Consider the following 26,303-nt stretch of genomic DNA (forward strand, 5'->3'; position numbering starts at 1 on the left):
GCTGTACTGAAAATATCATTTGTTGGACATGAATAGGTTTTACGTTCTCTTTTTTTTTTTTCTTGCAATCTCTGACCTGGACAAGATTCTGAAGTGCAGCTGCCTCTCTAGAACCACTGTAACAATCTAATAATGTACTCTCCCCTTTTAACGTCAATTCTTTTTCTTTCTAACTTAACATGGTCTTCCTGAGTCTGCCGGGCTAGCTAGTTTTTTGTCCACCTGGCCATGCTCCCAAGCCTCACTTGAGCATACACACGAGAGGCATCTCCTTCAAGTAAGGTAAACACTAAGCCATCCAGGTAAAGGCCTTCCTTCCAATTAGGGGTAATTATATTTTACACTTCCATTCTTCTGTATCTCTGTAGATCAGACTATAGTTAGTTAAAAGTACCTTGATAAAAGTCTAACTGGCTTTAAACACCAATACAATAATTTACTGCAAATCAAAACACCCAATCTCTTCTCTCTTTCCAATGTTTCCTGTGCTAAAACTAACTTCCATGTGAGTAGGGTGATAAAATTAGAGAGCAGTCTGTATCCATATCACCCTTCACTACAATACTTGTTCAGTTATTTCCATTATTAAAAAAAGGGGGTGACAACTCATTCAGTTGTTTTTCGGAATGTCCATGCACATTTAAGCAGACATACTGTGGTAAATACTGGGTATTGTGAGTATGCAGCAAAGAAAGGGCTAAGCAAAATTTAGGATAAACTCTAAACTTATGGGCTATAAAAGTATTATTGTCACCTATATGCACAATAATGGGGAACAGTTTCCTGGAAGCATAAAATGTTAATGCTTCACACAACAGACACAATGTCATCAAGAAAATTAAAGGTTATATTGTTTGTGTGCTAAAATTAGTTTAAGTGTCTTGTTTTATTTTTTTAAAAAGATTTGTGATATACTTTTGAGTATAAAATTTAATTTATTATACTGATGTAATAAAATAGCAAGTACCCAATTTCCCACAACTTCCTCCATGCATCTAATACATAAAAGAGAAAGGCTGCAGAGGATCCAGAAGCAGGTCACATGACTGTGACAACAGTTCCTGGAACCACGTGACAGCGGATGCTTAGCCCGGGAGTGTTTCCATGGCAACGTGTAAACAAGCTTCACACGCTCCGTACACTGAAGGTTGCTCTGTGCTGTAAGGTAAGACATGTATGAAAGATTGCACCAACCCTGACGCTGCATAGTCTGATGATAAGTGTCTGCCGAGAACCTGTTCATTAATAAATCCTTAATACATTTAGTGCTGCAAGGTGCAATTTGTAGTAATAATTCCATCACTAACTTGTGATAGTAAACAGAACTAGTATGAGGAGACCCATATAATGCAGATAAATAACAAAAAATGTTTTATTTCCTTTATTTCAAGTTCCCTGAAGTTTTAAAGCAAAGTGCACATTCTATAAGGAGTAATAATATTATATAATGTAACCTGAAATACAGGAAACGATCCCAAATACTCCTAGGTGTTTTACAAACCTTCTCTGTTATTATAATGGTGTAACTCATTATAATAGCCTTCATTAAAACAGTACATTTAAATTCAGCCTTGTATGTCCTTGTTCTGATATTTCCTGTAATAGGAAATTGGGGTGACAACTCGTTCAGTTGTCCCTTGGTATTGTCACTGGTAAGGACTCCAATCAACTATTATGTCAACCTGTGTGCGGACATTGTGTAGTGTTGTCACTGCCAGGAAGGTGACAATAAATCACGTGCACTGGTATAAAGATTACAGATTGTGGCGGGGATCAGGTATTTAATATATCCATAAGTGAGGGATACTTGCAGCAACCTGGGATCTTCTACACCAGTTTTTCTCAACCTTTTTAACATGGGAACTTTATTGAAATAACTTTCATGTCTTCAGGGACCCCCTTCTGTAATTACTACATCCACAGCTCACAGTACATTAGTGTGGTGGTCAGTAGGAAGAATGCCTCTTGTATTGCTGGCCAGTGGGAAGAAGGTCATACAAAAACATCATTGATATAACTTAAACCTGAGAAGCACAAATTGCTATTTGCTTGAGGAACCCTGATTAATAAACATGTTGTACACAATGCATTTTTAAGCAACAGGACAAAACCAAAATAAGTACACAGCCTCTATTTTTTTATATAGTTTTAGTTTAATTTGGATACTGTAGTAACAGGGTCACGTTAACTCCCTTTTTTATAAACTTATTTTTATTGTTGTTTTATTAGTTACTATGTAATAGCAAGATCATAGATACAAAATTACATTTCGACAGAAAAAACAATATATGTCTTCTACATTACATTATAAAGAGCCGTCTATGCTTCCTCTTGGTCCCAAGGAAACAATGGGGGAGCCTCATGGGGAAACCATCAACCCATGAAAGAAAAATGCAACTTTTAGACTCTGGAACAGGACAGGGGGTCAGTTTACAACTTGGTAGTTTTATTTTTTCTGGTTTCTGTTCCATCCATTACCAGGTTAGTTACACTTGTAAAGAAAACATATAAAGTCCCAATTTACCTTGAAATGTCTAATTCTGGTACCATATGAGTGATTTGATTAGTACATTTTGGACAGTGACTTAGTTAAGTGTCTCTTACCTAGTTTTGAGTGTTTGACAAGGTGTATTCAACTCAGGGTGTAATGGCCTTTTTTTTTACCATTGGATGACCACGCTACTGGATTGCAGGACTGAGATAATATGATATTTCTTCACACTGTTGATCATTGGTTGTTTGGGATTTTTGCTTTTTTGCTCGTCAGAAAATTTACATAAATGAAAGCAAGTGGCTAAGTTTGGCTGAGCTTGGGATGCATAATGTATAGCATGATTTAATTACACCATCCAGACGTGTATAAATAGCAAGACCAAGTGGTATACAGTGGTACCTCAGTATAAGTCCACTTTGAAAAAAGTCCAACTTGGTATAAGTCCTGTTTAGACATGAAAAATCTTGCTTGGTATACAACCTTTGCTTGGTATACAACCTTTGTGCTAGAACATGTATGGGTCAAAATGAGTCATAACACCGCGCACTACCCTTATTTACCTCTCTCGAGACAAAGCCACGACTGCCCACGAACGTCAGTACGCCAGTTTCCACCATTCAGTGGACAACCCGCGCTATAACTCTCTGTGAATTATATAACATCTCCTCCCTTCTCAGCACCATCCTAGTAGGCACTCGACTACTGTGTGGGAGTTGGCAACCGTTTGGCGATTTATTTCATCTTGGCTCTTTATTTGGATTTCACCAGCAATTGTAAATATGATATAAAACCAAAGTATAATGTTAGACTCTTATTTAAATTTAAAATATTTGTTTTTCTCTTCAGAATGTCACATACTCAGGCTGAAAGTGTCATAAAAAATATCATACGAGAAATTGCTCAAGAATGTGCCGAAAAGGGGCACACAGTGTCTGAAACCATGATAGCATTTGTGGTAAGTGACCTCTACTGCTATACTTTTGTTTTATTTCAGCAGCCATCATAACAGTCATTGTTATTTTAACCACCTGAGCGTTACACTGATTTCTAGATTTCTGTTCCAAAAGCGTCACAGGTTTTCATGAAATTTTTTTTTTTAAATTGTAGACCTGTAACTTACAGAAATATGTCCGAATAGGGTTCTAGTAGATATCATGAATATAAAAAATGTTTGAAACACACAATCATGTAAAAAAAAAAAAAAAAACTTTTAATAAAATTAAAGGAAAAACACAAAAATCAGCTTAAACAAGAACACATAAATAAATGAAAAATACTGAAAATGCGATAATTCGGTATAATGTATAGTAATATATTTTTCTAAAACACCTCCCTAGTGTCCGTCACATACCTATAGACAAAACCACATAAATATATTTTCTATTATTTTGTATTGGATTGGATACAGGACTTTGTATTAAATCCAATACAAAAAATTTGAATTTTCCGCTACGACCCTCATCGACGGGCGCACGCACGCGCATCACCAGGAATCGCCGAGGGACGCGTACGCAAATGCCGGGTATTCTAATTCTTTCCAAACTTCCATGCAAAAAGTGTTACATTTTTTGCATGGAAATTTATTTTGGATTGTAGGCTCTAATTCACCGAATTACCGCATAACTCACCAAAATATGTCCAAAATTTTATAAATTTAATAATTAAATTTTTTTTTTATAAAACATAAAAAAAACATAAAAAAAAAAAATCTTAAAAAAATAAAAAAAGTTAAAAAAAAAAAAAGTGTAAAATGTAATGTACAGTAGCTTATATAATATATATATAATACAATTATATATATATTATATAAGGATTTCTTTGTATTGAACTCAATACAGCTTTTTTGTATTGAGTTCAATACAAAGGAACTCAATGCAAAATTTTGAATTTGCCGCCCCGCCTCCCTCCCGCGCCGACGCACGCAGCGACGTCACCGGGAAACCCCGGTGATCGTCTCTGCACTCGCCGGCTGGACACCGAAGAGGACAGACGTGTCCGGAGGAGCGGAGGGAGAAGGTGATTTTTTTTTTTTTTTTTTGTCCAGCGATCGACGCTGGACAGTGACAGGCACAGGGACAGGGAGAGGAGGGAGAGGAAGCCGGCTGGCTTAGAAAAGAAAGCCAGCTGGCTTTCTCCTCTAAGCCGACCGGCTTTTTCTTTTAAGGAGAGGGACACCCGACGCTGGAACATGGACCCAACGCTGGAACACGGAACCGACGCTGGATTAGCACAGCGGGACCAGGTAAGTGGGGATTTTAGTGTAGGCAAAAAAATACGGGGTTATCCAAAAGAGCAAAAATATTTAGTGCGAGAAATTACGGGCTTAGCGGTTAGGGGGTTAACAAACCTTATTTTGCACCAATAAAACAGTACTCCAGGCTAACAGTTGTTTAGTACATAAGTGTAACAAGGTGGAAGTATTTCTGGGACTACAAGTGTCAGGAAGGGTTAAAGAATGACACAAAACACTCAGGCACTGCTTAATTAAAAGTTAGTTCTTATCTTTATTGGATGTTTACAATGATCCAAAACAGCAACAGTTCCATCAGCAATATCACGCCACTCGGTTTACCCCAGGGAGGGCCCATTTTCATATCATCTAACTGGTAACAGTTTGGCAGGGAAAAGCTGGCATTTCTTTACGGGTATCCAGAAAATGTCAATGTCACCACTAAATTCTATGATATCTTAAGTTAACATTTATAAACTGATCTCAACCAATCAACTCGTTAGATAACCATTGCTAGCTCATTTTGATCAAACCTCCTTGTTACATTATAACAAGAAAAAGACTCGCAATTGTTAGTATGATAATTTATTTTGTATATTACCAGCTGCTTTCTTTCTCATGACCCATCATGACATAACAGCCATAACTTTCTTTTTATCAGATCACACCCACCCCAACCTAGTGTGGGAAGGAGGACACACATGTTCACAAGGGCACAGACTAAACAGTTTACACAAATCCACCTGTACATCCACAACACATGTATTTAATATTCCATATTTTTATGTATTTGACTTGCTAAAAAGATTATCTCTTAGGTGGCTCTCCAATGGAATAATCAGAAAGCCTCACCATTCCTGCTACAATATGTGATCCTTTTATACCAGAGATAGCCAGTTCCTGCACAAGGCAAACATAGACAAGGGCCTAGGGCTCAGTGGATGTCCAAGAACCCAGCTACAACCTTCATTCTGTTGTAATAAACCAAGAAAATAGCACAGTTTGTTAAAGCTGTACAGCTGCCTGTCACTTTGTAAGGGAAAATACATTTGTAGAAAAATTGTGCCTACCACAATCCCTAACAATAATTTAAAAAAAAATGGAGCACCAAATCTGCTACCTTGCCTAGTGTCCCATTCTGCCCTAATTCATAATATACAGCCTGATCATGGTTCCACTGATATTTGCCCATTAATCATACACTGATCAGGTCTTTTCTCTGCTCTTTTCCTCCTGTTTACAATGTTAGATAACACTATTTATAATAATATTATTAGCATAGAATGCTTTTTACTAAGGGTAGGTTCAGACCCCATTGGAATCAAGTGATCCCACATAACTTCCGGCACCTTTCCAGCTGCTCAGTCACTTGCTTCCAGCGCTGTTCATAGAGAAGCAGCATCTACAGATTTGACAGCAGATGGAGTGGTACTGTACTGCTCACTTCTTTCCCTATTCACTCTCTAAGGGACCGCCTCAGGTAAAAGCTACTTGTAGCATTTCTCCCAGGGCAATGGTTCGCTAACATGAGGTATGGTAAATGCACTGCAACCTCATTTCAGTCTGAACATAGCCTTCTGCTACATATTTAGGGAGGTGGATATAAATAGGTAACAGCTAAATATGTATAACATAATTTCAGATTTTTTAATGGCTACATGATTATTTCACGTTTTTTTGTGTTTTTTGTTTGCATGATCTTTTTACATAAACATTTTTTTTGTTCAAAGTGTTATATAACCTACATTTAGTTTCTCTTATTTTTTGTTTTTAGTCTTCTAAAAATTTTGTATATTTGTTTAGGTAAAAGCTATAGTATTGGACTCAAGAAATGGCTTTAATGTGGATCGAATCCTCACAAAGAATGATGTACAGAAGCTTATTAGGGTAACAATTATTTCTCTTCAAAGATATGTATATATTTAGTTAAAGAAATTTTTTTGTAATATGGTCAGGACATAATCCTATAATGTTAAAAAAAGAACGATACATTATTATGGACCTTAAGTGATGTCATGTCCGTAGATGTAGGAAATTGCCAAAAATTTGTAAAGGATTTTGGCTTTGGAAACAGATACCGTACATTGAACTTTAGGCAGCTGGCCTACTAGGGATGCTGGGAGGGGGGGCTGTAAAAACAATACTAGGGGGACAATGGAAAGTAACCTGTCAATGTCTTTAGATTTACTCTGTAAAAATTTAAAGATGGGTATAGTATTCCTAATGATTTGTGGCATGTGTAGTTTACAGTATGGAGAATGGATCCTGAATAGTTAAAACATTGGCAGCGGAGTAGCAGCTCCTAAAACTTCAGAATTTAGATCTTTCCTTTATGTTCACTGAGGAACAAAAGGCTAGGTTCAGGCTAACAGTTAAAAAACACATTTACCACTCCCAGGTGCCTACCTGTACATGGTCCAGCTCAAATAATGTCTGTTTTTTGGTAAAATTAAACCCTTTAAGTGTGTTTATAAACAAGTCTAGTTGATACTGTGAGTTTGTTGTAAAGATATAAAATTATTTTTCTGTGTTATTAAAGCTTTGTGTGGATAGATTGCTCGACACAAGAAGTCCTTCCCTAGAAACAATAAAGATGCAAGTGTATTTTGACATGAATTATACAAGCAGAGGTAAGTATTAAACCATACCTACCATAAGTTTTACAAACTTATTACTGACAAAGATGGCAGCCTAACAGTACAAATAGTGAAAATATAATGTATAGGGTTATGATGCATCACAAATTAGTTTTCTTGAATAGCTTTTCTTACACGGTGAAAATACAAAATCCACACAACAAATTTAAAATGCTGTAAAATGTTGCTTGCAAGATGGCTCAATATCTAAGAACATTTTATATATTATTGTTATTTTAAAAATTTTCATACTTTAAAAAAAAAAAATTTCTGTTGATCCTACCTATAAGGTCCTTCTCCATGGAATCACAAGTTCAACCTGGGTTTAAATAAATGTGCATGCAACAAAAAAACTGTTATCAGCAGTCATATTTCTCTCTGATGACATTCAGTTTTAATACAGATAGAATTGCAAGTGTTAATACAACAATGTGCAAATAAAGTCTGTAGGCCAGGCCTATATTATGACCTATTGGCACCTCCTATATTTCTGTCCCGAGTGCCTTTAAGTCACAGGGTGACTGAATAACTATATTTTTCTCTTCTGTCCACATTCTATGCAATTATAACCAAAATGCAATAAAACATGTCTTTAAAAAATAATGTCACTTCATATTTTTCCAGGAGAGTTTTTAGATGAACACCATCATGTCCTGGAATCTAGACTTGCACCTGTAAGCAGGGAGATCACTGACAGCCGAGCTCGTACCGCTGAGGAATTGGAAAGCCTGTATCGCAAGATTGTTAGCTATGTGCTCCTCCGATCTGGCCTCGGCTCCCCAACTGATATTAAAGTTGTTAGAGAAGCCACAGGTCAGTTTAATAGGACTAAAATCTATTGTAGATAAAAATCCAGTGTTTGTTATAAATTTATAGTTTGTTACAGTATAGAAGTTCCAAACATTCCTGGCTGGAGAATCTTCCAAATTTTCAATAGCAGTAATTGATTCTCCACCAGGGAATGTTTGGGGGAATGACCGATTACTTGTGAGAGTCAATCGAACAATCCTGCTTTATAAATAGAGCCCCATGTGACAAGTGTCAATGGAAAAGCACCGTTCAAGCTATATGATTATTTATAATGTGAAATCTTGTGTCTCCTTAGCCGCTCTTCAGAGTGTCTTTCCACACACAGAGTTGGGTACCTTTTTGTCATTAATAAAGAAGGATAAGGAGCGACAACTGAGGGAACTCACTATGATAGTCACTGGCATCCGTTTGTTTAACAAAGACTGTGGAAAAGGTGGAGAGGGCATCGATGATTGTAAGTATTTAAAATATATTGTGTCCTGTGATATGATGATAGGTTTAATTATATTGTTATGTTCATATGCTAATAAAAGAATAAATTGTGAGTATATCAAAATCATTTAACATAAGCGCATAAACAATTTCAATACCTGCATATTCATTTCTAAATAATTGTTTCCTATAACCAAAATAATTAACGTGTTTACTTGTTTCGATGATTTTTAGGTATATGACCAATTAGCTTTTTGAATTTGGCTCATCTATTTGCATAAATGTGACCATGCAACCCAGTTGTACACCAGTGGTTTATCCCTGCTCTTGTTTTATTTAATAAATCAGCCCTAATCCTGTTAGCTTCAGCACAGTCTAACCTTGTGTTCCTATATTTGGTCTATTAACAAATGTTGCTGGTTATGCTCTAAGTAGCTCCAGAAATGGGTTGTTCTCATGCACGGAGGTTTGTAATAATCAGGCATATGCTAACTTTGACAGGAGTCAACAGAGCTTGTTATTGCAAGAGTATTTGTGAAGTGGGATAGCATCCAGCTAGGTGCATAACCTGGATAAAAATATAATAAAATCTGTAGCGCATTGGATTCTATTCAGCAGTGGTTCCAGTCTATAAATTTGTTGTTTCAAAAGCACATACCCAAACATTACTGTATGTACAATAGCAAATGACTGTTTCCAAAGACAATCATCTGATGTCTGTACAGTATTTAGTTATTAATACCCCAACATTAAATTGTATTGGATCAAATAAACATTAAGATTGTTTAAAGTTAACAATCTGGTAAAATATACAATGTACCTAACTGATTTTGAGAAGTACTTTTCCGTCCATGATAATTATAGAGTTTGTTTACCAATACCAAAGTTCAAAGACATCAGTTCTTTTTTTATATTGCTTTTTTATTGTTTAGCTTTCTCATTCATAGGGAGTGGCAAAAATATCATAGCCTGAACATGTGTGTGAGCTTGCTGTGGGGGATTGCTTGTAGCAATAAGCTTGCAGCAGTTTAAAATGAGGCAGCACAAGGTCAGTTTCTCAAACAGTTCAGGCTCCTGCCAGGGGCTTTAATATATCTCAGAGGGGCAGGTTAACACAATAAACCTGATTTATTAAAGCTCTCCAAGGCTGGGGATGATCAGTGAAGCTGGGTGATCCAGCAAACCTGTAATGGATCTGATCCCAGGATTCAAAATATTTGCTAGCAAATAGCAAATTACTTTGAAGAAATCCATTTTCATGTTTGCTGGATCACCCAGATTCACTGATGAAAGTGTATCTTCTCCAGCCTTCGAGATCTTTAACCCCCCCTAGCGGTAATCCCCAATGTGACTCGGGGTGGATTTTACATGCTAAAAGCAGTAATCCTGAGTCACACTCAGGGTCGCTTAAAACTTAAAAAAAAAAGAAAAACACTTATCTTGCTCTTTTGGTGTCCGCTGGCGTCCTGCTGGTCCCCGCAGGTCCTCGGGCGGCATCTTCCTTCTTCGATCCTCTCCCAGCGACTGCAGAGACGTTCCCTGGGGAGGCGGGAGGAGGGGCGGGAAATTCAAATAATTTTGGATTGGATTCAATACAAAATAGCTGTATTGAGTCCAATACAAAGAAATCCTGATTTATTATATATATATATATATATATATATATATTATACATGCTATTGTACAGTTATATTAAATGTTTCACAATTTTTTTTATTTTTTTTAACAGATTTTTGTGTTTTTTTTTAAGTTTATTATTACATTTATTAAATATTGAACATATTTTGGTGAGTTATGCCTAAGATTTATAGGCCTACAATGTAAAAAACATTTGCTTGCAAAAAAATGTAACGCTTTTTTGCATGGAAACAGAGAGCATTGGAGCGCAAGGGGGGTTAATAAATCAGGCCTATTGTGAACAAAAAAGGAAATGAAACCTAGCCCTGCGGGGCCACTAACTACCTCTTTGTTAGTTCCCTCTCTGGCTAGTCATGCAGTATAAACAAAACAAAAAAAAGTCCTTTTGCATGAACCAAAACTGATGTCTTACTTTTCAGACATTTTTCCTCATAAACTCTTTTCCCTTCAAGTGCAAATATCTGTCCTAGGTCTTTTTTGCACCTCCAAGGGCCAGTCTGCTTACTATTTTTTATTTATATATATTTTTTTAAGATTTATCCCAACAAGCAGAGGCTGCTTTCTATTTTTATGTCATCACCATCAACTTTTAGTTTGGCTGTCTTTCCTCTTGCCATACCCTTAGTTTTCTTGATATTTAGCCAAAGTCCCATGTTTTACACTCTGTCCTATACTTTCTCTGTGATCCCCTACACTTTCAGCTATGAACATGGTGTTATTAGCGCATCAAACATTGTTGACATTTCTTCTCCATCTTGAAACTCTTTTTACCTTTTTCCAGCTCAGTTTCTAACATTGTGTTTTTCAGATTCAGAACAATTGGTGTACAAGTTCTTTGTAAGAAAATAAGATGTTTTAAAACTTCAGTTTTCTAAAAGGACATTTTCTCATTTCAAATAACAAAATCAAAGGCTTTGCTGTAATCATTGAAGCCATTGACTTGTACTCCTTGGCTTTTTTAATATTTCAAGGTCAAATAATGTAATAATGCATTAGATTATAATCTGTGCAGAATAACCTTACAGTTAGCTCCATAAATTTTTTAACAGAGAAAACTTTTTTCTAACTTTGGTTCTGTATATTACCACAATTCATTTTAAATGAAACTACTCAGATGCAGTTGAACTGCAGACATTCAGCTTTAATTCAGTGGGTTGAACAGAAAGATTGCAAAAAATGTGAGGAACTAAAGCCTTTTTTACACAATTACTTTATTTCAGGGGCTCAAAAGTAATTGGACAAAATAAAAAGCTGAAAATAAAATGTTCTTTTCTAATACTTGGTTGAAAACCCTTTGCTGGCAATGACAACCTGTAGTCTTGAACTCATGGACATCACCAGATGCTGGGTTTCCTACTTTTTAATGCCCTGCCAGGCCTTTACTGCAGCGGCTTTCAGTTGCTGTTTGTTTGTGGGCCTTTCTGTCCGAAGTTTAGTCTTCAACAAGTGAAATGCATGCTCAATTGGGTTCAGATCAGGTGACTGACTTGGCCATTCAGGAATATTCCACTTCTTAGCTTGGCTGTATGTTTTTGTCCATCTGTATTATAAAACGCCTCCCAATCAATGTGGCTGCATTTAGCTGGATTTGAGCAGACAGTATGTCTCTGAACACCTCAGAATTCATTCGGCTGCTTCTGTCGTGTGTCACATCATGGATAAACACTAGTGTCCCAGTGCCACTGGCAGCCATGCACGCCCAAGCCATCACACTGCCTCCGCCATGTTTTACAGATGATGTGGTATGCTTTGGATCATGAGCTGTTCCACGCCTTCTCCATACTTTTTTATTGCCATCATTCTGGTAAAGGTTGATCTTGGTTTCATCTCTCCAAAGAATGTTTGTCCAAAACTGTGCTGGCTTTTTTAGATGTTTTTGAGCAAAGTCCAGTCTAGCCTTTCTATTCTTGAGGCTTATGAGTGGCTTGTACCTTGCAGTGCACCCTCTGTATTTACTTTCATGCAGTCTTCTCTTTATGGTAGACTTGGATATCGATACGCCTACTTCCTGAAGAGTGTTGTTCACTTGGTTGGCTGTAGTGAAGGGGTTTCTCTTGGAAGTGATTCTGCGATCATCCACCACTGTTGTCTTCCGTTGACATCCAGGTCTTTTGGCGTTGCTGAGTTCACCAGTGCTTTGTTTATTTCTCATGATGTACCAAACTGTAGATTTTGCCACTCCTAATATTGTAGCAATTTCTCTGATGGGTTTTTGATGTTTTTGCAGTTTAAGGATGACTTGTTTCACCTGCATAGAGAGCTCCTTTAATTTTAATTCCTATATTTATTTTACAGCACTGTGTAATATGTTGGCACTCTATATGTAAAGTTTAATATAATAATATTTTAAGATAATAAAAGCTTCGAGCTGTCATTCACAATGGTCAAGATCTAGAAGCAAGACAAAAACTATATCGATAGAAACGGGTGACACAAAGAAAAATATTAGATTTTTAAATCCAATTTGAACAAATCAGTTTTTGTCCTCCTATAAGATATTATTGTACCTAACAGATGACCATTTCTGTGCATTAGGTTCAGATGATGATTTTGATGTATTCATTTTGAACCTGTTTTTTTATCATGGTTTTTCTGAATCTGGACATTCAACATACTGATCAGTGTATAAATGCTTGAATATGTATACCGTATTGCTTTTGCAGTGCCCATGGTTCTAAAGGAAGCAATACCAGCTACAACAAAGCACATTGATTCTGAGCTGCAAGCATCTCGGGAGATGATACACAAATACACAGCTATTTTAGAGGAGAAGGATGAAAAACTGGTAAAAAACAGTCTGCTAAATTCAACCCAGATGAAAGAAGCACTTTACAATGCAAGACAGCATGAGGCATTTTTAAATATTATTTTGGTAAGTGTTGTATGTGGCTTAGGGTGGAGTATATTTATTAATTAGGTATATATATTATATAATTGTTTAAACATTTTGTTTTTTGGATAGAATTTTGGGCACGTTTAGGATAGATCATAGAGATCCCAATAATCGTTCTGACAGTTCCCTGATCTACTTTTCTTTCCAGAAGAAATGTGCTATCCTTAGACTTTATCCAGGATCAGCATTTACTTTACTGGGTCAGGGATGACAAAGTCAGGTAAAATCTGGTATAGCCATTCATTATTTTATTTTTTTAATGCAGATCAATTTTCTGGTGTAGCCTTTCACTTGGTGACTTGCTACAAAGTTACAATACAGCAGTCTGGTCACTTAGGAAAATGAGAAAATGTTTCCTTCTGCCTGCTTCAAACCTAACTAGGCAAACTCACTTGAACGTGAGGACCTTTTTTTAATGATGAAAGATACAGCTTTTTAAAATTAGTATATTGCTGTATATTGCAATATGTCAGGAAATGTTCCTATGGAATTTTAAAGGTACTATAAAGGCCACTTCAAGGTACAGTCTGCCTTACTGGTGGCATTATGGCTGCATAAACTTTACAAGAGTCATTTCACATTGCATGGATTTTTCACACTGCAGTGTGTGAATGCACACATGTTAAATTGTGTTGCCAAAGCATCCTAGTGTGGCCAAATCTACTCTTGACCATTTTTTTTTTGCAAACACAGAGTTCAGCAAGGCATCATCTTGGTTTATAGAGCACCCCAGATACACTGCTATTCAAAGTAATGGCTAAACACGATACACTAATAATTCAACAGTTCATTCTGCAGTGCAATAGTGTGTGGACTAAAAGAATGTGAACAGCGTTAAACTTGTTTTTGGCAGTTAGGCCATATCCTTGCTAGCATTTTTGTACACAAACTTATACTTTTGTAGTTCTCATGGTTGTCAAGAAAACAAATCTATTTTGAAAAAACATTTGGTCCAGTTTATTAAAGGTCTCCAAGGCTGGAGATATTTCACTTTCATTAGTGAAGCTCGCTGATCCAGTAAACCTGTAATGTATTTCTTAAAAGTCTTTTGCTATTTGTTAGCAAATATTTTCAATCCTGGACCAGATCCTTGTTTTTTTTGGATTGCTGCATCACTCAGCTTCACTAATGAAAGTGTATCCTCCCCAGCCTTGGAGAGCTTTATTAAATCAATCTCATTGACTGAAGAGTGTGTAGAGTTTAGTAACCCAAATAAAAAATTTGATTTTGGTTTCTTCACACTAATGAAGAGAAGAATCTACAAAAGAAATGTAAATTATTGTAGAAATGTAGATTACAGTGACATAATGTTGACTAATGCATGTTGCACAGATCTTTGTCGTGAACTGCTTTGTATTGGGTTCTGTATGAATTCTAAAATTCTAATATGTACATTATTGCACCAGTGTATATGTTAATATACTAGATTGGTAAAATGAGTCATTGATGTATGTTTATTTTATTAATTTAGTCAGATACCATCACATGTGCCCAACGAGTTGATCTGATTGATAAACAGTACTGGGCACAAATGGAACAATTAAGGGATACAGTCCGGTCAAAGACTGCAGTTCCCACTGCACAAGTTTACGTAAGTAATGACAGCTGTTATTCGTACATCCGTCATCTTGTACAGTAAATCTTTTTACCCTGTACATATCTATACAAACCTTTCAATCAACATACAACTTTGGAAAACAATTGATGTATTGATTTCTATACTATAATGCAGCATTTTTTACACATTTTCTTTTACAAAACGATTGAAAATAAAATGATTGGTAAACAAAAAAAAGAAAAAAAATCAGCTGAAAAATAATAAAGAGCAGGAGGATAGAAGGGGTTAGCTTTGACTGATTGACTGAATTAGGGGCTACATAGAAATACATTTTATTTATTGTTTTTTTCAGTTCCTGTCAGCTGCTGCAGTTACAAAGTCTTAGTGAATGATGAGCAATTGACTTCAGCAATGATTATTCAAACAAAATTCACTTACTTTAGTTGGGCATGAGCGGAGAAACAATGACTGCTCCTCATATAATAATAGATTGTTCATGTTGTAAAAGTCTAGAGTCTAATATGTCTTAAGTTGTAAGTTATTTGTAAATGATTTATATTTTTTTTTTTAGCCACTCTTCATTGCACTGTCTAATCTGTGGAACAGCTTTCAGGATGAAATTGTGTTGTTAAGTGTCCTAAGCAATATGACCACAAACCTGCAGCCCTTTCTAGGACTCCATAAAGAGCTCTTCCCTGATCACATCATCCAACCATTACTGAGTGATATAACAATAAAAACTGATGAGGACAGGAATAACGAAAGTGAAGGTGAGAAATAAATCTGGTTTCATATTTTTATAAAATGCAACTTGATTATTTACCATGGAATCTGATTATTTACTTAGGTAACAACTTTATTTTAACTTGTGCCAAGTTTGAAAAATTAAACTCATTGGAAATCCTCAAAAATTTATGCAAAACAGACCTGCAAACAATGCCCACAATTTAAAAGGACTTGTCAGGTCTGTACTAACCTGCTATTTACATTAAAGCAAAACAAATCATTGAGCCGGATTTAATAAAGCTCTCCAAGGCTGGAGAGAAAACAGCTTCATCAGGGCAACTGGATAATCCAGCAAACCTGGAATTGATTTCTTAAAAGTCATTTGTTAGCAAATGCTTTCAATCCTGGACCAGATGCATTCTAGGTTTTCTGGATCACCCAGCTTCACTGATGAAAGTGTATCCTTTCCAGCCTTGGAGAGATTTAATAAATCAGGCCCGTTGTCTCTGTATCAGTCAGAAATGAGTGCTGTATAATCTAAGGTGGCACTATACAAGGCAGATTTTATAATAAAATCATTAAGGCTCTGAATCCCAAGTACCGTATTTTTCGCCGTATAAGACGCTCCGGAATATAAGACGCACCCAATTTTAAAGGAGGAAAATCTAGAAAAAAAAGATTCTGAAAGATTATTCCCCTTCTGATCACTCATGTGCCATTCATACTGGTATTCCCCTTCTGATCACTCATGTGCCATTCAAATCCTTTTCTGATCACTCTGTGCCTTTCAAATTCCCTTTCTGATCACTCTGTGCCTTTCAAATTCCCTTTCTGATCACTCTGTGTCATTCAAAATTCCCTTCTGATCACTCTGTGCTTTTTTTCCACTGTACGGCAGTTAGGACAGGGAACAGCAGGTGGCGCTGTGCCAGATTCTTTTGCTCTGCTTTACAGACAGGAGAAGACACGATGCTGGCAGAGGAGAGAAGAGACAGACGCTGCATGCAGCCAGAGACACACACAGGATCGGGTATCGGGTGAGTATATTATTTTAAATATTTTATAACACATTTGTCGTATAGGACGCACTAACTTTTCCCCCCCAGTTTTAGGGAAGAAAAAGTGCGTCTTATACGGCAAAAAATACGGTATATGGCACACTAGGTTAGTGAAAAATAAAGACCCTCTGTGGGGAATTTGTTCTTGTGAACTGTAACACAAATAATGGTTTGGGTTCAATACATATATTTTAGCATTTATTTCTAGTCCAGGTACCTTGATTTGTCTTTTTATCCAAGCAATAAAGTTGAAAAATTGATCCAAAAAATTGACATGGTGTAATTATTCTTATAATATACATTTGTAAAATGCAGATTTTTCATGTAAAAAGAAAGTATGCCCATTATATTTACCACTAATTTGCATCTATTATATAAGAATCAGGTCCTAATTATTAATTGCCAATAAAAAGAACATCCATGGGTAGTATGCAAATTGAACACGTTACTTTACCTAAACCTCACAAATCCCAGGTCTGGTGTTCTCCTTGCTATTAATGTGTGGATTGCCATCATGCTCAAAAGAGCTCACCAAGGCCCCCACGAAGAAGGTTTTAAATGCACATGGGTCTGAAAAGAGATTTAAATAAATCAGTCATGTATTTTAAAATCAATTTTTGGTCCACAATTATTCCACTGTAAGAAAAATAACCCACAAGGGGTTTTGACTTTGTGTATTTAAAGTCATTTTATTAATAGGTAAACAGTTTATTGGTTATATCATATGGGAACTAAATATATTTTTTAAAAAATATCATTACAATTATGGTAAAAACAGAATTCTTTGGTAGCTAACAACAATGTTGTTTTAGTTTTACTATTTAGTTCAATTGTTATTAACATTGATTTTTTTCTTTACTTAGGCATTCATGTAAATCCATCAGATTTTCCAACACAGGAGTGGTATTTCCCTGAAAACACAGCTAATTATGAACGTCTCCCAATTCAGTACCGTGGATTTTGTGGGTACACTGTTGCTACAAAAGATGGCCTCTTGTTGCCAGGTGTGACCTGTTCTGATGTGATAAACTTGGACATGCAACTGTAAAACTGCATTTAATAGGGAAAGTCAATCAGTTCTATCAGTTAGGCTGCTTATGGTCAGACTGGGAAATATTAAATGTTTCTGCATTCAGTTCTGAACTTTGCAAGATATTCCATTGCTTATATTCCACAATGGGACAGTTTGTTAGACAGGAGGGCTAAAGCCTATAGGCTAATATAGAGAATGTTTATTTTCTATTCTTACCTGAATTATTACCTTATTTACCTGATGTGTACATCTGTAGAATGATCTTGAGCCTGAAAGGTTGTTCAGCCAGATCATCAATGAATGATTGGTTACCCTCTGAGAAAACTCTCTCTGTGAAACATGGCCTAAAGACTCTCTTGTTTGTCCACACCAGTGGGATTACTACTAATTTCATTTTACAATATTTACCATTTTTTGCTTGAGTTCTTAAGGCAAACAACACAATAAAATGATATTACTAAGACAACATCTTAAGTCAGAATATTTTTGATGAAAAACTTAAAGAGCAACTACAAGCAAAATTGATTTTTAATTACAGGTACAACAGTCAGGGTTTTTTTTAAACTTTTGGGTTCTCAGTGCTCTTTAGGGCTTTGGTAGAGATTTTTCTTCCCACTCCTGGCATATATATACCAAGCTGGGAGCTCAAGTAAATATCTAGCTACTGGTATCATTAGATAAGGAGTTTGAGCACTGGTCCTTACTGTTCCGAGAACAAAAAAGTTGTAATAATGGGTTGCTTGGTAGGTGTGGTTAAGTTTGGTATGTAAATAAAAACTCCATATGCCTAGTCCACCAATGTTTGTAGTACTGAGCCAAGTATCTTTGTGTCCTATTATCCTGCATATCAAAAGGATATTTGTCTATTTGTCAGTTGTCTATGGGCATGGAGAATAATTTGTCTTTATATGATGTAGTCACCTCTACATACACTCACCGAATAGGTACAAAGTAGCTGTATGTATTTGCAGATCATCTTTACAATGGCAGATTTATTCTGAAATATACTAAACCGTTCAATAAACAGCCATTTAACACATGGTATATGGCAAGCATGTAAATCATCTACTTATGATATTTTGGTGCGGTTAATCTCCACACACAACCATTGTATATTTCTTTGCATCATCTTATATGTTTTTTTTTTTCAACAGGAAACTCAAACATTGGCATTCTGAAGCATAGAGAAAAGTATTATATTTTCAGCTCCAAGGAAGCTGCCACAATGTTTGCCCAAGATCCAGATCATTATATCAGTTTGATTGGAGAGAAAGCAAAACAGTGTGCAGAACTTATACAATTATTAGAATTACACCAGCAGTTTGCATCCATCACCCCCTATTCCCAGGTAAAGAATACACAACGTTACATACTTATGCATTACAGAAGCAGTTTTGCCATTTTTTGTGACTCAAGGGTAGTATCAGGGACCATGTACAAAAATCATGTCAGGGTGTTTTTGGTTGGAATATTGCAGGCTCTATGCCCTGACCTACTTCATAGAGAATACCCCTATACTAATGACCCATTCTCATGTTTACACCTCCAATCATTTGTATGCAAATTACTAGATTTATGTGCTGAATAAATCTGAATTGCTAAGTGTCAGTAAAACAGAACAATGTTTCAAAATGTACATTTTAGGGATGTCTGCCTTCTAATTATATTACTTTTTTTAAAAAAAAAAACAGGCTCAGGCTACTGAAAAACTCCTGATGAAACCAATCACTAAATGTAACAGTGGCACCCAGACTGATACACACTTTATGGAAACCAACATTGTCAAATCATATGAGTGGAATGAATGGGAGCTGCGCAGAAAAGCTATTAAACTGGTTTGTATTGAATATTAAAGCAGAGCTGAGGAAAAGTGCTAGGAGGACGGTTGTTTTGGTAGAAGTTGCTTTGTATGTCTCTGATGCCAAAAAACTCCTTCCGCTTTTTGCTAGCCAATTTAAAAAAAAAAAATTAGAAAATTACCTGCTGGAAAAGTACAGTGAGGTGTACAGAATGGAGCCTAGTACCAGAATGCTGCACCTCCATTGTACATCTGTGGGAAGTGGGCCATCACTGGACAAAGCTGACCTAAATTCAATTTGGGCTTATTTGTATCAAAATCCCAAGCTCTAATCAAGTGGTTGTGTTTTTGCCTTAGAAATGAAGTAGTACACCTTTTTTGGTCATATTCCTCCTGGCCCCATTCCCAGAGTTTCCCACTGCTGCGGCAGTGCCCGGGAGACTTCTAGTGCTGCTGGGACAATGTGTTGGGCGTGGCCTTGACTTGTTGGCAGATTGGAGGGCAAAGTTTTGAATTGGTGGTTTGGAGTCATATATCATTGGTGGTAATGGTTTTGTGCTATTCTTCTAGTATATGTAACGTAATATGCCCTCCACTCATCAGAGATTGGCACCGTCAGCTTAGGCAGAGGCTGCAGGAGAGCAGAACAGTAAATCTTAGCAAAGCTCATCAGCACAGTAACATATCCATACAGATGAGATCCCTGGACCAGGGACATCTCTGTGCAAATAGATTTTATTTTTAAATCTGGTTTTGGAACATATAAAATGCCTGAAAATACTTGCAAAAATGCCTGCACTAGTTGTGGTTGTGGTTGGTGGCACCAAATTAGGACTATAAAGGCAGCAAACTGCCCCTGGATACTCGGTTGGCTTCTTGATTGGTAGGAGAGCTTGGGTGGGGAGCCTAGGCAGTGAGGGATGAGTATGAGCAGAGAAGAATGTCAGGAGTGGATGGCAAGGTTAATAGTGCCATACACAAGATGGCCACCTTATTTTTCAAGGATGCAAACTGACAGAGCCAACACCACTAAAAAGGGGGTGGACATTCCAGTGCAAATACGTGAGAATAGTTATCTAGCATCAAATCTGATGTCAGAGTTTAGGACCGCTTTAATAGTTAGGGAGGAAGACTCCAACAGAGGAGGAAGCTTCCATGAAGATAGCACTGGAAGTTTTGGAGAAGTAGAGGATGGCACTCTTATCAATAAAGAAGGGAGGAGGTAAGTTTACTGTAATGATCTAGTATGCTGTACATTCACAAGCTGCTTTGCCACAAAATCAATTCTTAGTTGTGTAACCTTTCTCATTCTTACAGACAAAGAAAGGGAAATATCTGTTTTTAAACACAGACTTTTTTAGCTAGGATTCACATAAGGGGTGCATTTTTATATTATTTCCCTGTAAATTCACTGTAAATTTGTCAATAATCTTTGGTCAAACATATACAGGTAGTCCCCATGTTAAGGACATCTAACATACAGACAACTCCTAGATATGAAGGGAGGGTTCCCTGCTCACTCCTGTGCAGGACAGAGGCTTGATAGGGGGGAGGGGGCGGCTTGCATGACTTGTAACTCTTTAATGACCAAGAAAACTTTGCAGTTTCTTTTTGCATATCAAAGCACAGCTTGCTCCAGAAGTTAATGAATGTCTAGACTCCATAAATTTTTTTTTGCTTTGTTTGTGATAAACTCACAGTGAGGATTTTGTACAGTAACTGACACCACGCTGCCTAATAATATGTTGAGACAAACATCTGTCCTAATTGCATTCATTAAAATAATGTACCTGTTCCGACTTACATGCAAATTCAAGGTAAGAACAAACCTACAGTGCCTATCTTGTACGTAACCCGGGAACTACCTGTATTGCATTTCCAATTGTGACAGATGTGCACTTTTCACAATTGGCCACTAGGTGGTAGAATGTTTTATTAGGCACACCTGTCTCCGAACTTTCAGATGAATTGACGGGAATAATTTATAAATACACCCTCAACAGTGAAAGTGGTAACATCTTAGATACAGACAATTGTTTGGCTTCAGTTTGATTATAATTACTTCGAAAGCTGTTCTGTTTACATTTCATTTTTTTTTGCAGACCAATTTGCGACAGAAGGTGACACATTCTATGCAGACTCATGGTAGTCATATGAGAAGAGAGAACTTTACACAAGTGTATCTTCCAAAACAAGTGGGCACGCAGACAAAACGGGACAATTCAAGCAATGTTCCTAAACCACAGGTCTTCCTAGCTGGACTTCGCGGATGTGGTTTATCTAAGCCCACAAATATGGTTAAAGTAAATCTAACCAGAGATATTGAGGAATCCTAACTTCTGAGCTGAGCTGTATATATTGTGACAATCTGTGCATGCATAGTGAGACTATTTTAAACTGTGAGGCAATATTAGTTACCTTGCATTATATTGTAAAAGGAGCATAAAAGTATATCGATATAAAAATGGTGATTACTTTCAAAAAATAGTGTGTTTTTTTAAGTTTACTTTGAAATGTGCAAACAGCAAATTAAAGATTATGCAGTATGTGTTTTATATACAATTGTGCTTTCTTGCCTACTTTAGTTGTAGCATTCTACAGATGTCTAACATGTTCATAGTCTACCAAGCATTTCATTTGCTTCTTATAAACTGCTATTGTTTTCAGAGTATGCTGCTCTCTTATCAACTTTCTTTCACTATGTTCCTCCACTGCTGGAGCCCAATTTAAATATTGTACATGGTGCTTTCTGAATAAAGTGGAGCATGTAACCTTTTTTACATCTGCCCTGGATGCAGTGCAATACTGAGATCCTAGTAGTGAAAGAACAAATAATTAGTCCTGTGTAAGCTCCAATACTAATCTATAAAGGGCTTTCACAAGATTTGGATCCACAAGTCCAACAGTAAAATAAATTGTCAGAGGGTATGAAACCTTTTTACTGTCACTCATATATGTATGGTATAATATGTGACTTCATTCACAGACTTCATTCACAGACATAATGACATTGCAGTTTATTTAGAATCTATAATTGAAAAACAACTTTCTCTGCACTCTTTATTACCACTGAGTCTTGGCAAAAAAAAAAATCCCACTTCTGCCAGAAACTGGAGTCTTGCTGTTGAAATTTTTATTTTGTTTCTATCATATTGAGCCTAAATACGGTAAGTACACAGAAAAGGAAACCTAACTTTTCTGGTAGGCATATTTTAATGGCTAGTTGTGCTGTTAAGAGTGTGATTTCATACACTAACTGCCTACTTTGGGTATGGTAATCATTCTGTCAGATTGCACTACCACCATTGAATTTCCTCCTATAAGTGTGGTAGGACAACTGAAATAGCACCCACAGTCCCCAACCTCTTACAAAAAAAAAAAGCTGCTCTTTTTTTTATAGGCTGCACAAAAAAAAAATATTGAATTTTTTGTAAGTTTTTTCCTATTTTTATTTTTGCTGTTTTGACAGTAAAATTGGTAATTACATAGCACTGTAAAAGCAACACTGCAGCCTGAAGTTCATCTGTAAGCTTAAGACTTTAACTTTTGTTCACTAAACCTTCAGCATGCATGTAATTGAAATCTTTTCTCTGAAGAGAGGAAGAATCGAATCAGATCCTTTTTTTAGGCTAAATAATTTTCCTTTGCATGTTTCTACCTCTAAATGGGAACAAAAATGCACATGAATCACACATGAATCAGGGGGAAGTTGTAGCTTTTAGCCAGGTGGCTCAAATGAAGAGGCTGTGTAGCATGTGCTCTGGGAGACGCGAGGAGGTCTCCCAAACTGAGGTCTGTGGGAGCCACAGAAAGCCTGGAGGCTAACATTTGTGTTTTGTCATGCTGTAGATGACTGATCACCTGTGAGGGAATGCTTTGGAAGAGTGCTTGTTTATGTTGGGAGTTCTTTTTAATAAAAGTAGGCAGAGCACCCTAAAAGTCTCCAATACCTCTCTGCAGCAAGTGCGTTTGATGCCACACTAACTTAATCTGCTGATGGTGTGATTTTTTTTGTTTGATTACCCATTGCTGACTCTGCTTGTTTTCTGGACTTGAGATTGTTGCTGCCTGAACTGACCTTTGCTTGTGACCTGACTCTGCTTACCATAACCCCTGGATACCTTGCTTGGTGGACTGATACCTGTGAATGACCCTTGGTTCTGTTCCTGGATTATCCTATATTGCGTGTTAAGTTCGTCCCAGGACATTAAAATTTTGGTCAATATTCTATAAAGGTTGTAAGAATAGGTTGCAGTTTTCATGAGGTTGTCAGGCCACAAACTTATGGAATAACCCTCATATTTTAGTATTTGCATATATTTTGCAGGGAAGATGGTGGCCTTTTATCACAGCTTCCCAAGGTGTTTGAACAAGGGCGCCCATTCATTGTTTTGCTTTGAAATACAGCATGTTTTAGCAAACAAAATGTCATACATTTAAAGTTTACATCCATTTAATGCAAGGAAAAGATTTGATCATCATTATTTTGTTAAATCCTTTTTGTCCATGTGTTTATTTCCAGCATTAGAAGTAATACAAACTAGCAGCTAGGGAAGAAGCCTTCTTTGAGTTTAAAAGTACATACATCCATTCAACCTGCATTTATACAACTAAATTAAAATGCAAAGTCTAATAATTCAGACACCACTACAGGAATTCTTAAGTTTCAACTTTGAGATCTAACTAGATTCATTGAGAACTCCAGACAACATGTAATTCTTCAATTACCAGTGAAATCCAAGTACCCCAAATATCTCAAGAATATAAACTGCACATTACTGGCATCTACTCACAAGATTTTGAGGACTCGGCATTCTCTGGGATCTCACTGGAAAAAAGGTGGCGCCAACCCCTGCAGTGAAGAGAATAGGATAAAGTAAGTATACGATTATGATTTTATGTGTTTTCATACATAAATGAAATAAGCAGTGCTTGGTCATACAATAATATAGAAGGCTCCACACAGGAAAACGATGGTAAGAGGTCTACCCCCTACAATACATTGGGGTTAGTCACCACAGTATATTGCCAAAAAAAAAAAAAATGTCCTTGCTTTTTTCTTGTTCACCTCTACAATTACAATTTTAGTACCTCACACAGAAGTGTGAATGGTTTTTGGCTCCCTGTAAAATATACCTATGGAGTTAGGTCTGTAATTTCCTATGAATAATAAGGTATGTATATTTGTTAACCTTTTCATCACTGTGTTTTTTTATTCCTTTAAAGTGTTTTGGAATAGGGAGAGGGCATAATCCAAATACACTGCTCTCATACAATGTACACATAACCTGAAGCCTTGTACAGATGTCGGGTTTCGTTGCCCAAGATGATGGTCTGCAGTTGTCTTGGGTGAAGATATAGTCCCCTGCTACTTGCTGTCAGGTTGCTAAATGACCAGGACCCCTATTCTATACTAGGGGGTGGACAGTCATGCTTGTTGTTTTTTTCTAAAGAACTGTCCAGAGCTCATTGGCTCTGTCACTGGAAACTCTTACTAAGCATCAATTTTCAAAACTATATTTGAACATTTGTTCACAGTTTAGGAAAAAGGGGATAAGAAATATGCCTACTGGTTGAGAAACATTCCTAAACAAATTACACCTTATATGTAGCTGTTGTCCACAGCAATTGAAAAAATAAATTAGGACATTTCCATTTTTTTTATTTACATATGAAACATTTTAAAAGACCAGTCATGACCTGATTTAGGGCTTTTATTCTTGGGCATGGTTGGATTATGTAGGTTTATGTCACTTACTGTAAAAGATATATGATTTTTTTCTTGGAAATTGATATTGAAAGATTTTGTAAAATAGTAAAGTACAAACAACAGGTAAAGACAGCAGTTCAGACCATGAAAATATAACAAGGCATTAGAAAAGAGAATACAGACATTAGTTGGTACATTACATATGAACAATAAAACATTAATATAAACATCCTAACATATTACTAAATATAACATAATATCTGCTTCATTAGAATTAGCCTTATGATTTTAAAACAAGATTCCTGTGCCAAGGTAAGTACAATATTGCCATAATGACCTGCACCAGAAGAGAACCAACATAGAAAGACATACATAAAGAAAGGTGCTTAGAGAGGGGAGTATAGTTTCCATGCACATGAAGTCCTAGCTATATTAGTAGGTTTAGGTGGGCACAGGCTGAAACTGGTTCCAGGCTAATCATCCAGATTTTAGGCAAGACCTTCCACGTAAATGGAGGATCTGCTTTTTTTGGCTGGGCCTGACTTTCTTGAATGACCCATAATATGCAGGTGATTATGATTGTTAAGCGTATTGTCCACGTTGCTCCAGTTTGAGCCCTTTGCAGTGCAGAGCTGGGTAAATCTTATGAGAAGACCCTCCAGTTCATTACCAGAGAATTTTCTTACTAAATTGGGCCCACTCCATAGGACTCTTCTCAGAATGGCGATGATATCACCTATATCTAGACACTGCCGTTGACAGACAAGAGTTTGGTGAGCTTTATTCTTTACAAGTATATTGCAAAGGGGGCTGAGTCAGCCTGCCTTCTGTTTTAGTAGAATGTCCACTTCAATGGTTGCAGCCAAATTTAAAAGAACCATTGTATTAGAGCCACAGCCTGCTATTTTCCTCACTAGCACACGCATGATTACCTATGTTAACACAACTACCTCATGATGGAGTCATAGTATAAGGTGAGTGCCAAAAGACATAAAGCTGCTGCATCCTATTCCTGTTATATCTCCTGCTAATATAACTAAAAACTCTGCACCCTGCCAGTGTTCTATCAAAAGAAGGCTTGTACAAATGGGCGTGTGGAATTCCAGGGGTCGTGTACAATGACATCATCGGCAACACAGTGTGATAGCTGCGTGTGTGAAATGCTGCATGTCATATTCTGCAGCCTAACAATTTACATGTACAAACCTTCATATGTCCTACAATCTATGTCGTAACATATGGGCAGAGTTTTTTGTTCTAATGACGCTGTAGTGATGAAATTTTAAG

General features: G+C 36.7%; 1 protein-coding gene across 1 annotated transcript; it reads left to right on the forward strand.

The window, feature by feature from the left end:
- The first annotated feature begins 1,118 nt into the window (after positions 1-1,118).
- Positions 1,119-21,922, forward strand: CFAP206 (cilia and flagella associated protein 206). Its single transcript, XM_072408618.1, has 13 exons — positions 1,119-1,165; positions 3,341-3,449; positions 6,528-6,611; positions 7,264-7,354; positions 7,985-8,173; positions 8,466-8,624; positions 12,904-13,112; positions 14,605-14,724; positions 15,263-15,461; positions 17,339-17,479; positions 18,663-18,856; positions 19,200-19,343; positions 21,409-21,922. The coding sequence occupies exons 2-13, from the start codon at positions 3,342-3,344 to the stop codon at positions 21,640-21,642; spliced, it is 1,872 nt and encodes a 623-aa protein (XP_072264719.1). The 5' UTR covers positions 1,119-1,165; position 3,341; the 3' UTR covers positions 21,643-21,922.
- The last annotated feature ends 4,381 nt before the right edge of the window (positions 21,923-26,303 follow it).

Source organism: Pyxicephalus adspersus, chromosome 4 (assembly GCF_032062135.1).
Source record: "Pyxicephalus adspersus chromosome 4, UCB_Pads_2.0, whole genome shotgun sequence".
NCBI classification, from domain to species: domain Eukaryota; kingdom Metazoa; phylum Chordata; class Amphibia; order Anura; family Pyxicephalidae; genus Pyxicephalus; species Pyxicephalus adspersus.

Bases quoted from the DNA above. Each gene is read 5' to 3' on its own strand.
- CFAP206 (XM_072408618.1), top strand. From the start codon at position 3,342: ATGTCACATACTCAGGCTGAAAGTGTCATAAAAAATATCATACGAGAA. The intron at 3,450-6,527 runs GTAAGTGACCTC...ATATTTGTTTAG, and splicing joins AAACCATGATAGCATTTGTG to GTAAAAGCTATAGTATTGGA. The intron at 19,344-21,408 runs GTTTGTATTGAA...TTTTTTTTGCAG, and splicing joins GCAGAAAAGCTATTAAACTG to ACCAATTTGCGACAGAAGGT.